Source organism: Xyrauchen texanus, chromosome 1, assembly GCF_025860055.1.
Source record: "Xyrauchen texanus isolate HMW12.3.18 chromosome 1, RBS_HiC_50CHRs, whole genome shotgun sequence".
NCBI lineage: Eukaryota > Metazoa > Chordata > Actinopteri > Cypriniformes > Catostomidae > Xyrauchen > Xyrauchen texanus.
Window position 1 is genome coordinate 31,495,863 of NC_068276.1, and position 15,176 is coordinate 31,511,038.

The 15,176-nt window shown below is 41.7% G+C and overlaps 2 protein-coding genes across 7 annotated transcripts in view; both read left to right on the top strand.

Moving 5' to 3' along the window:
* LOC127645162 (DNA-binding protein RFX7-like) overlaps positions 1–6,738 on the top strand; it is a 58,893-nt gene extending 52,155 nt beyond the window's left edge. For both annotated transcript variants that reach the window (XM_052128793.1, XM_052128719.1), the window contains one exon: positions 65–6,738. In XM_052128793.1, the coding sequence (XP_051984753.1) occupies positions 65–3,511 (3,447 nt within the window). In that variant the 3' untranslated portion in view covers positions 3,512–6,738. The remainder of the gene's footprint in view (positions 1–64) is intronic.
* A 1,324-nt stretch (positions 6,739–8,062) lies between these two features.
* Positions 8,063–15,176, top strand: part of LOC127646861 (FH1/FH2 domain-containing protein 1-like) — a 79,245-nt gene continuing 72,131 nt past the window's right edge. For all 5 annotated transcript variants that reach the window (XM_052130793.1, XM_052130802.1, XM_052130810.1 and 2 more), the window contains exons 1-2: positions 8,063–8,328; positions 10,171–10,277. In XM_052130793.1, the coding sequence (XP_051986753.1) occupies positions 8,164–8,328; positions 10,171–10,277 (272 nt within the window). In that variant the 5' untranslated portion in view covers positions 8,063–8,163. The remainder of the gene's footprint in view (positions 8,329–10,170; positions 10,278–15,176) is intronic.

Genomic DNA, 15,176 nt, shown 5'->3' on the forward strand with positions numbered 1-15,176 from the left:
ATTTTACAACTAGCTCTTTGACTATTGTTTTTCCTTTCCTCCTTTTTTAATATATTTTCTGTAGATTCAGAGGAGTAGGCAGATGACGTCTCCTAGCCTTGTTCCTGTAGCTGCTGCAGAAAGCAAAGTTCTACCTGTAAACTTTCAGGTGGTTACCCAGCCTGTGAAGCAGTGCCCAAAGACTCCTCAAAACTTCCCTGCTAGTCCAGTCAGCGACCGGTTAGCCCGTCACCGGTATGCCCAAATCCTGCCCAAACCATCTGCCTCAAGTGGCATAGCCATGCGCTCACCAACCCTTCTCATCACTAACAGCCCCATCAAGACTGTAATGTCAGCTCCCCACATTAGTTCGGTCAACGTGGTCAAGATGACAACCATATCTCTGGGGTCCAGTGGCAGTGGGATCATCACACCAGCAGATACACCTACTAGTAACAAAGTCAGGCCTGCATCTGCTGGAGTTGCCAGCCACAGCGATGATCTTCAACCAGTTACACGTGTTCGCAGCGGGTCAATAGCTGCAATGCCTTCTGTTTTGGCAAGGCCAGGACGCACAACTACCACAACACCTGTCATTGAAACCAAGACAAATACTAAAGCCATAATTGGGAGAGGTCAACCACAAGGTGGTACTAGTAGGCTGGCTGCCACTCTGGAAGCCACTGGTGGTGTACAGCATTCAGGATTGCTCAAACCTAGAGCGGCTAGCGTACCCACTCCTTTGAACACTATAACAGGGACCAAATGCAATGGAAGGACATTCCCTGGTGGCAAAACTCTGGCTGCTGGCAGCAATAATAACTCCAACACTAATAACAGCACTTTGTACCTAAACACAACCAATCAGACCACAATTAGCACTCAGTCAATCAGTGGTAATGCAGCTGTGATGTCACCTAAAGATACAGTGTTTGCATCCAAGAGCCCTCACAAGAGACCTGGCTTATGCACTGATTTGAGCCCAACACCTATTAAAAAAGCCCTCATCTCTCAACTACCTGCAGGTGGATCTGATGTACCTAAGGCAGATATAGTGGGGAAGCAAATTTCAAGATTGTGCACTCCAGTCAGGCCAGAAAGTGCACCATTCACAGCAACAGGCAAAGCTACAGCAGCTCAGGTAAGGACTACTGGGTTCAAGACAGATCGCAGGCCACAAAATATCTCCCAGGACAGATGGGAAGGATCCTCATCAGTAATGGATTATAGAGTTCATGCCACCTCTAAAACAAACATCTCTTGTCAGGACATTTCAATTGGGAATACCATGTGTCAGGCTGTTTGCAGGCCACGAAGCATCTCCCAATGTAGATGGGAAGGATCTTCATCAGGTGTAGAAGGTAGAGTTGTGGTCACCCGCACTGTTAGTGCTCCAGGTCAAGCTTTGCTGCAAAAAGGAGCCAAAAACTCACAAGATTTGCTTGTAGACCAGTCTGACTCTTCTGCAGTATGTGAACTGAATAGTGTGTTTTGGGATAATGAGCCGCAAGATGGCTCTCAACGCCAACAACAAGAAGTTTATGGACTACAGATTGTGTCTGAGCAAGAGCAGAAGCAAATGGCCACCCCAGTGATGGAGCCCCGTCCAGTGATTCTTCAAGCCTCTCCAAACAACCAGCAGGCTCAGATGAGTGAAAATGAAAGCCAGTCAAATGTCGGCTTCTTCCCCTTTAATGATGATGACATGACCCAGGATAGCATTGTAGAGGAACTTGTACAAATGGAAGAGCAGATGAAAATGAATGATAGTATGCAACATTTTGGCAACTGTGTGAATATTACACTGCAAGGCCAACAACAAACCATGCAGAGTACCATGATGTCCACCCGCCAGACCAACACTCTGTACTACAGCTCAGCTCAAAGCAGTAGCACTCCAATCCAAACACTCACCCCAACACCTACCCCAACTTCTGAGATGATGGGTAGTGGCCAGGGATTGATGCATGAAAGCCCCTGTTCTCACATATTGCCTACCACTCCTGCTGACAGTGCTCTTGGAAGTAGTCGCCATACTCCTATTGGCACTCCACACTCGAACTGCAGCAGTAGTGTCCCACCCAGCCCTGTGGAATGCAGGAACCCGTTTGCATTTACTCCAATTAACTCAAGCATCACTGGATTCCATGATGGAAGCACTCTAGTTTCCTCTAGCCCTGTCAAGCCTATGCAAAGACCAATGGCAACACATCCAGATAAAACTAAACTGGAGTGGATGAACAGTGGCTACAGTGCCAGTGGTGGGAACTCCAATAATTGCATTAGCATTTTGCCCAGCTACCAAGATCTGGTGGATGACCATTTTCGAAAGCCTCACGCCTTTGCCGTCCCAGATCAGTCCTGTCAGTCGGAATCCAGAAACCATGAAACACATATCAGCCACTTGACACCCATTTCCCCTGTCCAGCAACAAGTGGCAAGCATGGCCATTCTTAATAAGCAGGAGGGTTTTGCTGTCCCAGCCCCCCTTGATAACAAGGCCAGCACCACCTCCTCAGGGTCAAATTTTCGTTGCCGCAGCGTTAGCCCAGCAGTCAGGCAGCACAACTTAAGTGGGACCCAAACACCCAATGTCCCTCGTGCTATGGTCTCTCCATTCAATTCACCTGTGACACGTGAAGCGCTCAACATTTTCACTAACAGTGACACTAATGCAAGTGTCAGCAGCATTGCACAGAGGAGTCAATCAGTTCCTCTCACCGTTATGATGCAGTCTGAGGTTCTACCAACGCAAGTAGGCAGCCAGCAGAGTAATACCAAAAATATCACCAACATCCTCATCAGCAAAATGGATAGTAATGGAGATGACTCTGTACGTGGCCTCGGCATCAACAACATGCCCTCAAACTACACTGCCCGCATGAATCTCACCCAGATTCTGGAGACCACCACCATGTCCAGCTTCCCTGGCAGTGCCAGCCACCAAGCTATGAACTCAACTCGTTCATCAGCCTTTGAGTCCCGAAAGCCTGGTTACCTCATTAAAAATGCCAGGGAGGAGCCCATGAGCTTCTCTTCAGTAGAAAGCAGAGCACAATCAGCCTCAAGGCAGCACCAGCCACCACAGCAGCAGCACTTAGGCAGGCGGCAGCTCCTTAGGCAGGATCAGCAGAGTCAGGACATGCTGTTGCCTCTACAGCAAAACCTTCAACATCAGCACCAGCAATGCTTGGATTTAGACAACACTGTTAAAAATCTTCTAAATGAGGAAGGCTTGAATGCTGGCTCACAGCTCTTGGGCCAAGGATCAGAACTCAGTGCTGGGGCTTCAGTGTTTCCCAGCAAAATGCGACTAAACTCTGAGCTCTCCAGTTGCATAAATGATTTAAATAATTTGGACACCAACCTTCTTTTTGACCCCAGTCAACAGCAAGGACAATATGAAGACTCAACACTGGAAGAACTGAAGAATGACCCACTTTTTCAACAGATTTGTAATGAGACTGTGAATTCTGCTGGCTTTGACTGGTTGGAGAGCAAAGACCAGGCAACAGTGGAAATGTTGGGTTAATTTGTACTTTTGTATTGTTTTAATATTTGGAAATGTTTTATGTATGTATTTTTTAAATCTAATCTATGTCTGTATTCACTTATGTGCAACACCCTACAGTAAGTCCCTGGATATCATGACACAGGTCCATATTGAAGTGGCAGGCTGAACAAAAATGTATCTTTCAAGAATGCTCAGCCTTTATCAAAATGGTTTGACAGTCTAATTTGTCACCTTCTCTCCTGCACCATTTTTACAAAGAAGACCCATCTCAGTTTTTATGCCTCAACATCTTTTGTTTTGGACTTAAAAACACATACTTGTGTTGAGATTTCACCAGCTGTATGACGTGCTGTGCCTCATTCAATTAGCTTTTTCAAGCTATTAACATGAAATCGGTGCTTCCATTTGCAGACAAGTGACAGCTTTGACTTTTTTTTATATACTGTATATATTTGTATTGTGCTTCAGTAAATAATACAGATGGGTCTGACCCACTTAGGAATAATATGTGAAGTGCAAAAAGGGAAGATCACAAGCTATGTTAAGCTTTCAGGTGATGTTTAAAGAAATTCACAATATTAACTTAAAATACAGCAGCTTATACCCGCAGCAGCTCCTCTTAAAGTTATAATTAATTGCACACCAATATCCAATATTAGAATTTGTCATATAAACCCAAAGTAAGATCAATTAAATTTGAGCTTTATTCTTAACTAGTATGTCAATTAGGAAAAATGCATTTATTTGCACAAAATATTTTTTTATGTTGGGTGGATGCTTTAATGCTCAAAATGAATAAATGAGTGCACTTTTGGTTTGTAAAGTTCTATGTTCTACTAATTAACAAAAGTGAAATCTATAAAAAAGATCAATATTGACCCAATGAGAGAGTGTTTATGTGACATACGCTTGCTTCCCTATACCTCAGGTTTCCCCAACTTTAAGTGAATGATTTAAGGGGATTAATCTGATTATCCCCAACAGGTTGGGTTTGATTTATACACAATCATTGAAAACTAATTGCACTGATTATAGCTCTAGCTAGCACCTTTTATATTCTATTTGCAACATGACTATGGTTGAGGAAAGTTGTACAGTTCTTGTTTGGAAGTAATGGAATGGAAGTATTAGAAGCACCAATGGCGGTAAGAGCAACTATTTAAACCAAAAGGCCGAAGTGGAGTTTTGTCATGGAAAACAAAATATTTTAGGAAAGCTCTATCAAAACTTTATCCCAACTGTTTGTTTTGTTATTTACTATGCATGTATGAGGCTCAGAAATAGATAATTTTGAACCTGCATTGTATTAAGTTCCCCTCCAATTGATGTTTATCATTCAGCAGTTTGCATAAATGAGATTCAGTTATTGTAAGATCTAAGTATATGCTCTTGTGCACCAAATAGACTATTAGACATGAAGTTTGTGGAGGATTTTCAGAATGCACTTGCCTCATTTTGCCATTTTTCAATTACGTTTCTCTACTTGAGCAACTTGATTTGTGATGAAGAGGCTGTTCCCTCTAATTAAATATTTTTCACAACTCACAAAAACTGAGAAACTAAAATAGCCAAATTTTATTAGTAGTAATAAATGAGCTCTGTGTGGACCCTGGGTAGCTCAGCGAGTATTGACGCTGACTACCACCCCTGGAGTCGCGAGTTAAAATCCAGTGCAGGCTGAGTGATGCCAGCCAGGTCTCCTAAGCAAAGAAATTTGCCAGGTTGCTGGGGGGTAGAGTCACATGGGGTAACCTCCTTGTGGTCGCGATTTAGTGGTTCTCACTCTCAATGGATCGCGTGGTAGCATGAGCCCCCAAATGCTGTGATTCTCCGTGGTGTCATGCACGATGAGCCATGTAATAAGATGCACGGCTTGACGGTCTCAGAAACAGAGGCAACTGGGACTTGTCCTCCGCCACCCGGATTGAGGTGAGTAACAGCACCACAATGAGGACCAACCTGGTGGGAATTGGGCATTCCAAATTGGGAGAAAAGGGGATAAAATAAATAAATTAGCTCTGTGCAAATTTCATCAGACAGACCCCTGCCATTTTCTATTCAAATTTATTTCAAAAGGGCCATTACTGTACCATGTTGTAGGCTACTTAAGTACTTTATATGCTTTCAAAACATCAGAATGTAAGATCCACTTTTTTGCTGAGTGTGGTAGATATTGAAGTCCATCTTAGCCTTACTTCCATACCAAAGAACAGCTTTGATATTATTGAGAAATATTTTGAAGGATTAACTTTTTAGTTTCATCACCTTCAAATGTATATCTCCTCCCAGCTTTTAAAGTACTTTTATATTTTCAGAAATATCACCCATACTGGTTCAAATTGGGCCAAGATTGGGGGTTGAGCAGGGAGTCTATTTTGTGAATAATTGTGTAATTTGCATAGCACTTAAACTTTATTTACAGATCATGCCATACTAAATTGTCATGGTATAATTTGGTAATGCTTTATAGCAGGGGATTAATGCAGTGGACTATTGAAGTTCCATTTGTTTTGATGCTCTGTAAATATGCTCCATTTATAAAATAAAAAAGACTATACCAACTTGACTAATATTCATATTGATAATATGACTGTGATGATGGTGGTCAATAAACCCAAACAAATGAGTCTTTTTTTATTATTATTATTGAGCCAATGAATAGTATTAGTATCTCTTGTATAAATATAGTTTGTTTGAGTTTTCATTTTCAAACATTTTGTCTTTGTTCACACCCTCATGTTTATTTTTATTTGGCTTCCAGGTTTTTTTTTTTTTAAATAGCATTTTGCCTTCTTGCAGCAGAATGTGCTTTTGTGTGAGAATATAGCATGGATTTTTAAATATGTGTTTATAGTAACCAATTGCATATCTTTTTGTCATGGGCAGCGATCTAACAGAAACACTGGAAATGTAATTACTGAAAATTCACGAAAGCTGGAGGTTCATTGTATTGCACTAATTTCTCATATGAGTTAAGGCTTTGAGAATAAACATAAACCCCCAGTATACCGTTTCAAGGGGGGGTTCAAGAGATTCATTTAGTATTGAATTTCCTTGTGTTTTTGAGCCCTTTGATCTTGAGTGAGAAGTTCTCATGAGTGAAAGCAATTAAACAGTTTAAGCACAAATATTTAAAGAATCAAACCTTTATTACATCATCAATCATTATTGTGCATTTGTTCACTGTACATAATTGCCATGACGCTTTGCGGTAACCGTAGTATTTCTGTGCATCAGAAGGGAATTCACCAGTTATTTTCATTTTTTTTTTTTTTTTTTTTTTTTATATATCTCAATGACCGCTGTGTTCAGATTTGATTTCTTTTATACAATGTCTTCAATGGGTTATTTTTCCTTCCTCTTAAAACATGTATGTGAAAATGTGTTGTTTTGAACAAGCGCTACTGGATTGACTTTAATGAAGAGGCAGGCTAGAATTGTCACTGTACCATTCTCTGACCTGGTAGAGTTGACCTTTACCCTTTCTTTCCTACCTTTGCTATTCCCATGTGTTGTTATTGTTTATGGACAGGCTCTTTATGTAGTTTGATAAATTTGTTATAAAATGTCAGCAAGATTTCTTCATTCTTTTGTATTGAAATTGCTAACTGATGTTGAGATTTTTTTATGTGGTTTTAAAACCAATACACTTTTTGTGAATTATTGCACATGTTTGTCCTGTAGATCATTTTTTGGGGGAAACTCAGTTGTTAAAAAAAAAAAGTTGCTTTAGACCTTATTTGTGGTCAACTTAGACAACCAATTCAAGCTGTATTTTTGGAACATGATTAAACCGTTCAACTGGGCCCCTGTCAGCTTATCTTAGGTGGATCAGCCCTAAAAATCCCTATTGACTGGTAGTCCAGCTGATCAACCTCCTAAACCACCTTGAACCAGCTAATGATCATAAAAGCCCTGAGAGAGAGAAAAAACAAACAAAAAAAACATCATAGGTAGTCATCACCAGCATATGTTGTATTTTGAATGCTGGTCCATAACACTGTGTTCTGTGATGGTGTTCAAACATAGCTTTATGACTAGCGTAACCAGCAAGCCTGAAAACATACTAGACCAGTTTTGAGGGCACGCGACATGGCTATACTGATCCACCAGCCAAACCAGCATGGGAATAAAGCTAGTTTTTAAAGGAGGGTGACCAACTTTGAAATGCGCTCAATAGATGTGTGTTGCACAAGTAAGCTACTAATGGAGAGATTCTCTTTTGGCTGATGATGAGTCATTTGCTTTGCATGAAATTTAAACTGGCATGCAAATAAAGCATTTACAAATTAGGCCTACCGCTTTATCTGACCAGTAGAGGGAGCCATAACACAAACGTGTCATTCTGAATTACATTGTGCCTTATGAACAATCTTTAAGTAGTAAAAAGTTATGCATCTATATAGTATATAGTTGTGTAGAATGACGTCACACATACGTAGGTCGCTGTATTTCCAGGCGAGTGACTCGTTGAAGTTCATTCAGTCCACGCGGAGCGGCGCTCAGTTTCCTGAGCACATAGCGCGTCACTGTTCTTTAATTTAACACCAGTGCTAGTTTCATTTCAGTGTTGACAGTGGCGGCCAGTCGTTTTATACCGATAGATGACTTGTAACAATCAGCGGCAGAAAGCGAGTTTAACTTTTAAACGTTGTGACCACGGATAAACCATGTCTACAATAACGTGTCGGGTTCAGTACCTGGAGGACTCAGACCCGTTTGTGTGCTCAAATTTCCCCGAGCCTCGCAGACCTCCTCAGTTTGACTTCAACGAGCATCTGCCGCTGAACGAACAGATCACCGGTGTTCACAAGATGCTCGAAGCACCTTTAAAGGTGAGTCTGAATCTCATTTACCTTCTGCAGGTGTGCTCCCCTTCACCGACTCGTAACAAAAGCCAAATATGTGTGCAAACTGCTGGTGTGGTGCAATTACAAGTCTTGGAAGGTGTCTTAAATACTCGTGTCTTTGTTCACTTTTCAAATGAGAAGTCCATAGAAACCATAATGGGAGACACCCGATAAGTGTATCGCAAATCTAAGCTGCTGAACCGAAGACAAACTGGGTGAATGAGTGGTTATAATTTGCTGGCAGTAACCTTAACGAGTATATTATTTTATAATAGTAGTCTTATTTTACAGAGGCCACGTCATAACATATTTACCCATTTAAATTGGCCCCACAATATTCAAATGCACACCTCATGTCATCAATAGACAGCATTCCTACTGTAGCCTAGTTTAAAGGAATAGTTCAACCAAAAATACAAATTATCTCATCATTTACTCGCCCTCATCCCGTCTCAGATGTGTTTGAATTACTTTCTTCTGCTGAACACAAAAAAAGATTTTCATTAGAAAATTTCAGCTGCAGGTCCATACAATGCAAGTTCATGTTGACCAGAACTTTTAATCTCCAAAAAGCAAATTAAGGCAGCATAAAGTAATCCATAATACTTCAGTGGTTAAATCATGTTTTCAGAAGCTATATAATAGGTTTAGGTGAGAAACAGAAAAATATTTAAGTCCTTTTATTTTTGCTATAAATCCTCACTTCCACATTCCTCTTCTTTTGTTTTATTGGCGAATCACATTCTTCATGCATATCGCCACCTACTGGTCGTCAAAGATGGAGATATATAGTCAAAAAGGACTTTGATTGATCTCTCTTTTTTCACCCACACCTATCATATCACTTCGTAAGACATTGAGTTAACCACTAGAGCTGTATAATTTACTTTTATGCTGCATTTATGTGCTGTTTGGACCATCAAGTTCTAGCTACCATTCACTTGCATTGCATGGACTGAGCTGAAATATTCTTGAAAATCTTAATTTGTGTTCTGCAGAAGAAAGACAGTCATAGACAACTGGGATGGCTTTGAGTAAATGAGAGAATCCCACACAGAGATCCACATATACTCATTAAAAGACCTCTCAGAGGAGTCTTGTTTCAACCAACATTTACTCTGTTTTCATATGAACCTCTGTTTGTACAATAAAATCTTTTGTGTGTGTGCATCACATATTTCTCATTTGAAAGAGCATGGCACTAATCACTGTATATGTGTGCATATAAGTAAACCTTTTGAGAGGCTCGTCAATACTTGTCCTCCAGAAATGCCCTGCAGCTGGAGAATGAGTTGATGCTTGCGGAAAGGGTGGGATCTGTAAACAGAAGATAAGCTTAGCTTAGCTCCTCAATCAACCCATTATTACAGTGTACTGCTCCAGACAACCAAGTTTGTATCAAACACTGACAACTGGCAACAGTAACCCCCTCTCTTCCCTCTAGATTCTCTAGTGCACTAGTTTGACCAGTAATAATGGATGAGCAAAACCTACCAGCTGTTTGTATTTGCATTGTGTACACAATCATGTTGTGTATGAGTGGCATTTTTCCAAGCGATAAAGTAAATGGCCCCTGTAACACCGGTCTTGTGTCTCAAGGGTTAAATATTCTGAGATGTCTTTTAATGTTTTCTTGAACTGTTGTGGTTGTGATGATGTAGGCATGCAGTCAGATGAAAATATGTGAATAAAAATGAGAGGAACTGCAGTGTCTGTTCTATACAGTCCAAGTTGTTTGTTTTGTGTGACTGTGTGAATGAAACTAGGGCAGTCTGATTTCTACACACTACTAGCATGCGATCTTACTCTGTCTCTGTCTGAACACAGTTAGAGGAGTGTGCACTGCAGCTGGCTTCCAATGGAAACTACCTGGATCTGGAATCATCACTGGCTGAACAGAGAGATGATCTGGAGCAACTCTATGATGACGTAGAGTAAGAATGACTTTGAATCTCTCTGTACCCCTCTTCTCCTTACATTTTCCCTCGTTGCCTTTGATTCACCTTCTCCCCACCGTTCTAATAGGAAAATAGGAAAAGCAGCATTCAATTACATAAAAGTTCATTAATATTTCCATTCTTAGGTGAGGCAGTAAGTTCTGTCATATATAAGAACCAAATTTGGGAGAATCATTCAGAAGGTGAATGTCACACACACACACACACACACACACACACACACACACACACACACACACACACACACACACACACACACACACACACACACACACACATATAAATGTACTCTGTATGGCCAGTGGAAGGAGTGGACAACATTGGTCACTGGCATTAGTAACATGACTTTTTAGTGATTGCTTCAAAGCTTTCAGAGTTTTTAACACACTTTTATAGCTTATAACACTCAAATATGAATCTGATTTTGGGATGTTCCAAGACAACCAGTCTTGACCTCTGGGGACTAATATTTTGAATGCATTTAACTGCACTCAGTATGAGCTTACAAATACAGAGGATACAGTCTCTGCCCTCTCTAAAGCTGTAATTAGGATCCTTTTTCCATCACATGGTGTCATCAGATTAAAATCACAGCACTGACTCTGTTCTCAGTTCTGTCCTGATGCTTCTCTCTGTTCTGTCTCCTGTAAAACATTTGCATGCTGGTTTTGAGCATGTGATACAAAAGCCTCTTTTATATTATAAATTAAGTTCACGATTACTATTTATAACATGGTGTTCGGGATAAAATCTGTACGTCTTAACTAGCTTCATTGTTTTATTTTACTCGCACTGGCTCTGAGAAACTTCTCTCCATTTGTGACGACAAAACTGCAACACTGCAGGTCACTGTGGAATACTTGTGTTTAGCAAAGAAGTGGGTAATCACGTCTCCGTGTGGTTTTTGTCTTGATTCATAGGTGAAATGTGCATTTTTTTTCTAAGTTAAAATAACAGCCTAGTGGTAGCTAGGAGACAAAATATTTACTCACTTTTATGCTGTTCCAAACCTGTAAGATTTTATTTCTTCCATGAAACACAAAATGACAAGTTTGTAAGGAAAAGGCAGTATTGTTAGGAAAAAACATGCAATGAAAGTGAATAGTGACTGAGATTAACATTATGCCTTGCACCTGCTTTTGTTTTCCATGAAGAGAGAAATTCATATGCGTTAGATGGATGTAGGCAAGAGAATTATAAGTGAGACACTCATAAGTTGTTTTCCTCGAACATACTTTAAAACATACTGACTCTGTGGTGCTTTCCTAATATTGATTTGCTTATTTGAGCTGCCCAAGACAGCAAAATTGGCTCAACCAATGCTGAGCATTTGGGACATGACTATTATTACGGTTTAAAAATGTGTATTATTTTGCAAACTTCATTTGGTGCTGCTAGTGGCAAAGCAAAGGAGTAGTTTACCCGAAAATGAAAATTCTGTAATACAATTCCCCAAATAGTTCATAATGACCATAGCTGTCATCAGTGAATGGCTGTCGTCAACCTGTTATTGACAAGCAGGTCAACGGAATGCTGTTAGGACATAATAAGATCAGAGAAAACTGAAAAAATATACTTTTCTGGGCCTCTTTCCTCCCACATCCATCCACTTATTCATCCGACCGGATGAGATCGGAAAGGAAACAACATGACTGGCATTGTTATAGTCAGGAAATACATTGATAACCCCATTCTCTCTGTGCTTGTACTTAGTCTTCAATTCTGGATGTGGAATTCACCTATTTTTGTTTTGTCTAACTAATGTCGTCATCAATCTACTGATGCAGATGAATGCCCATTGAATTTAATGTCCATTAGATCAAAACTATTGAATGAGCAGAGTGTCGCTGTATATTTGATGTCTCATTAATGATGATACAAAAGTTCACTCATACTTGAATTGCTAATTAAATTCAATGTTCTCAGCATCAGTTTTTAATGAGATGGTACAATGCTGATGCTTAACAAGAGTATTCTAAGTGGAATAAAGAGAATTTCTTAGAGATATACTTTTTACTTATTCTGGCATTGTTCGTTTAATCACAGTTGATGTTAAAGTTTTAAAAACACAAATTTAGTACATTGAAATAAATATGTTAGACTTGGTACATATTACAAATATCTTTATTGTAGCAGTTTTTTCTTCTATAGTAGAAACTAAAGACCTTCTTCAGTCTTTCCATGAAATCAGCTACTTCTGACTGGAATGAATAAATGTGTGACTTGGCTAAACCGAAAGAAGTAGCAGGGCTGAAAGTGCTTATTCCTGAGAGTAATAGTTATTTATTATTCATTTACACTGTTATAAACTGTCATTTAGGTCTGTGACCCCTGAATGTTCAGACTCTGCTTCTTATGACAGGTATCAGTTTCACTAAATCATTTACTAGTGTTACTTAGTAACGCAGTCAATGGATGCACCAAAAGACATGGCTAACTTCTAATAGGCAGAGCCAATATTTCAGTGAGTGTGTGCTGACCACAGTTTAGACAGACAGTCTCAGACTACACTAAATAGAGGCCAAAATACTGAACCGCAGTTCTAGATTTCTGAGTCGGCTCAAATTCATCAAAGAATTGCATAAATTTGGATCTGTTTTACTTAAACTCAGGCTGTTTTAACAAGGAAACAATTTATGAGAATGTGCTGACTTGACATGACTTGTGAATTTTAGCAGTGCTCTTGAGTCAGAATTTTAAAATCACAAACTACTAAGAACTCTACAGAGTTCATAAATAAAAGAAGGTAGAATATCCTTCACAGAATATGAAGGAGAATTAGTGGCTGAACTTTGAAATGAGGGGAGAAAGAAACGTTTGTGTTTTGGGGGACAATTCTTTCCATGAATAGGGTGTTCCTATTTTTTCTAAAGTGTGTGTGAGAGAGAGAGAGAGAGAGTGTATTAGTGAAGCATATACAGTTGTGTGTGTGTGTGTGTGTGTGTGTTGTGTGTGAGTGTGTGAGAGAGAGAGAGAGAGAGAGTGTATTAGTGAAGCATATACAGTTGTGTGTGTGTGTGTGTGTGTTTGTGTGTGAGTGTGTGTGAGAGAGAGAGAGAGAGAGAGAGAGAGAGAGATTGAGTGTGTGTGTGTGTGTGTGTGTGAGTGAGAGAGTGTGAGTATGTGAGAGAGAGTGAGTGTTTATTAGTGAAGCATATACAGTTGTGTGTGTGTGTGAGAGAGAGAGATAGAGAGAAAGGAGTGTGAGTGAAGCATATACAGTGTGTGTGTGTGTGTGAGAGAGAGAGAGAGAGAGAAACATGTTGTGTGTGTGTGAGTGAGTGACGCATATACAGTATGATGTGAGAGAGTTAGAAAGGGTATCAGAGTGAGTGTGTGAAGCATATACAGTATGATGTGAGAGAAAGAGTGTGAGAGTGAAGTATGTACAGTATGATGTGTGTGTGTGTGTGTGTATATATATATATATATATATATATATATATTAATTGTTAGCTGGCACAATTGTGGCCACAGCTGGAGCTGGCTCAGGTTCTCTTACGAGAGGTTCTCTCGTATTGCATAAGCTAGCTTACGCTACGGGAAAGATTCATCTTTTCTGAGATATTGAAGCCAAAAAATTATCCTTAATTTTGTATCCATTGTCAACGCAGTGCAGCAACTGCATACCTTGAGCGGGCTAGCTAGCGAGCTCATAGGTTGCTCTGCGGCAACTGCTGCAGCCTATAGACGAACTTGAGTGAACTTGCGTCCGCGCCGTCACTGCATCAAAGCCTGCCAAAATGGGCGTGGCTAGAGTGCATATAAGCGTAAGTTCGTAGGCTGGAACCCTGATTTTCATCTATTCAGCGAAGCTCTTTGCATCTCTGAACTGCAGAAGCCGCGTCGCCGTTCGAGGGGCATCTAGCAAGCTTGGACAGCGCTCGAAGAAGCCGGCCGTCTTCGCCACCTTCAGCCATCCTGCGAGCTATGCCATCCGGCGACGTATCCTTTTAGAGCAAGCAAGTTCCTCAGCTGAACTTCACAAAAAAGAGCAACGAGCGCTCTTTTAAGATGCCTCGCACCACCTGCGCCTCATGCCGCGCCCTCTCAGCGCCGGAGACCGCCACCTCATCTGGCGCTCTCTGCCTGGGATTGGAACATGCAGAGCTCGCCCTCGCTGACGGCGGATGCGACCTCTGCGAGGAGCTTCCGATGTCGACCCTGCGGGCTCGACTCGAAGCACTCAAAACCGAAGCCGCCGCGCCGCCTTTCGTTTCGCCTCTCCCTCGAGCCTCGCTTTCACCCTCCCCGCCCTCCCGGGACGCGCAGTTTCCGCCGAGCGGCCGCACTGTTGCCATCTCGGATGACGAGGCGGAGGATAAGGGCTGCTGTTCCATCATGGCTTCGAACAGCGAGGAGTGGTCAGGCTCCCAAGCCTCCTCCTCGGCCCAGGAATCCAGCAGGACCCACGCCGGAGTCGAGGAAGAACTAACGCGCCTCCTCACACAGGCCGTCGACCGCCTCGGGCTCGAGTGGTCACCGCCCTCTGAGCAGGCTCCCAACAGACTCGACGGCTGCTTTCTTCAGAGCCGTCGCCGCGCGGCGCCCGCGGCCCGGGCCGCGCCCTTCCTGCCGGAACTCCACGCCGACCTTCTCCGAGAATGGGATGAGAAAGGCAGGCACCCAGAGGCTGTTTCAGATCTAAGGAGCGCGACGGATCTCGTCCTTCGCGCCACCAAAGCTGCAGCTCAAGCCCTAGGGAAGTGCATGGCCGCGCTGACTGTGACCGAGAGACACCTATGGCTAACACTGCTCCTCTGCAGGCCGCCCACGTGACCAGCCTCCTGCATGAGCCTCTTCACAGCGCCCAGCTCAGCAAAGCCAGACATCTCAGCGTCGACAGGGTGGCCGCCCTAGAACGCGCTCAGACAG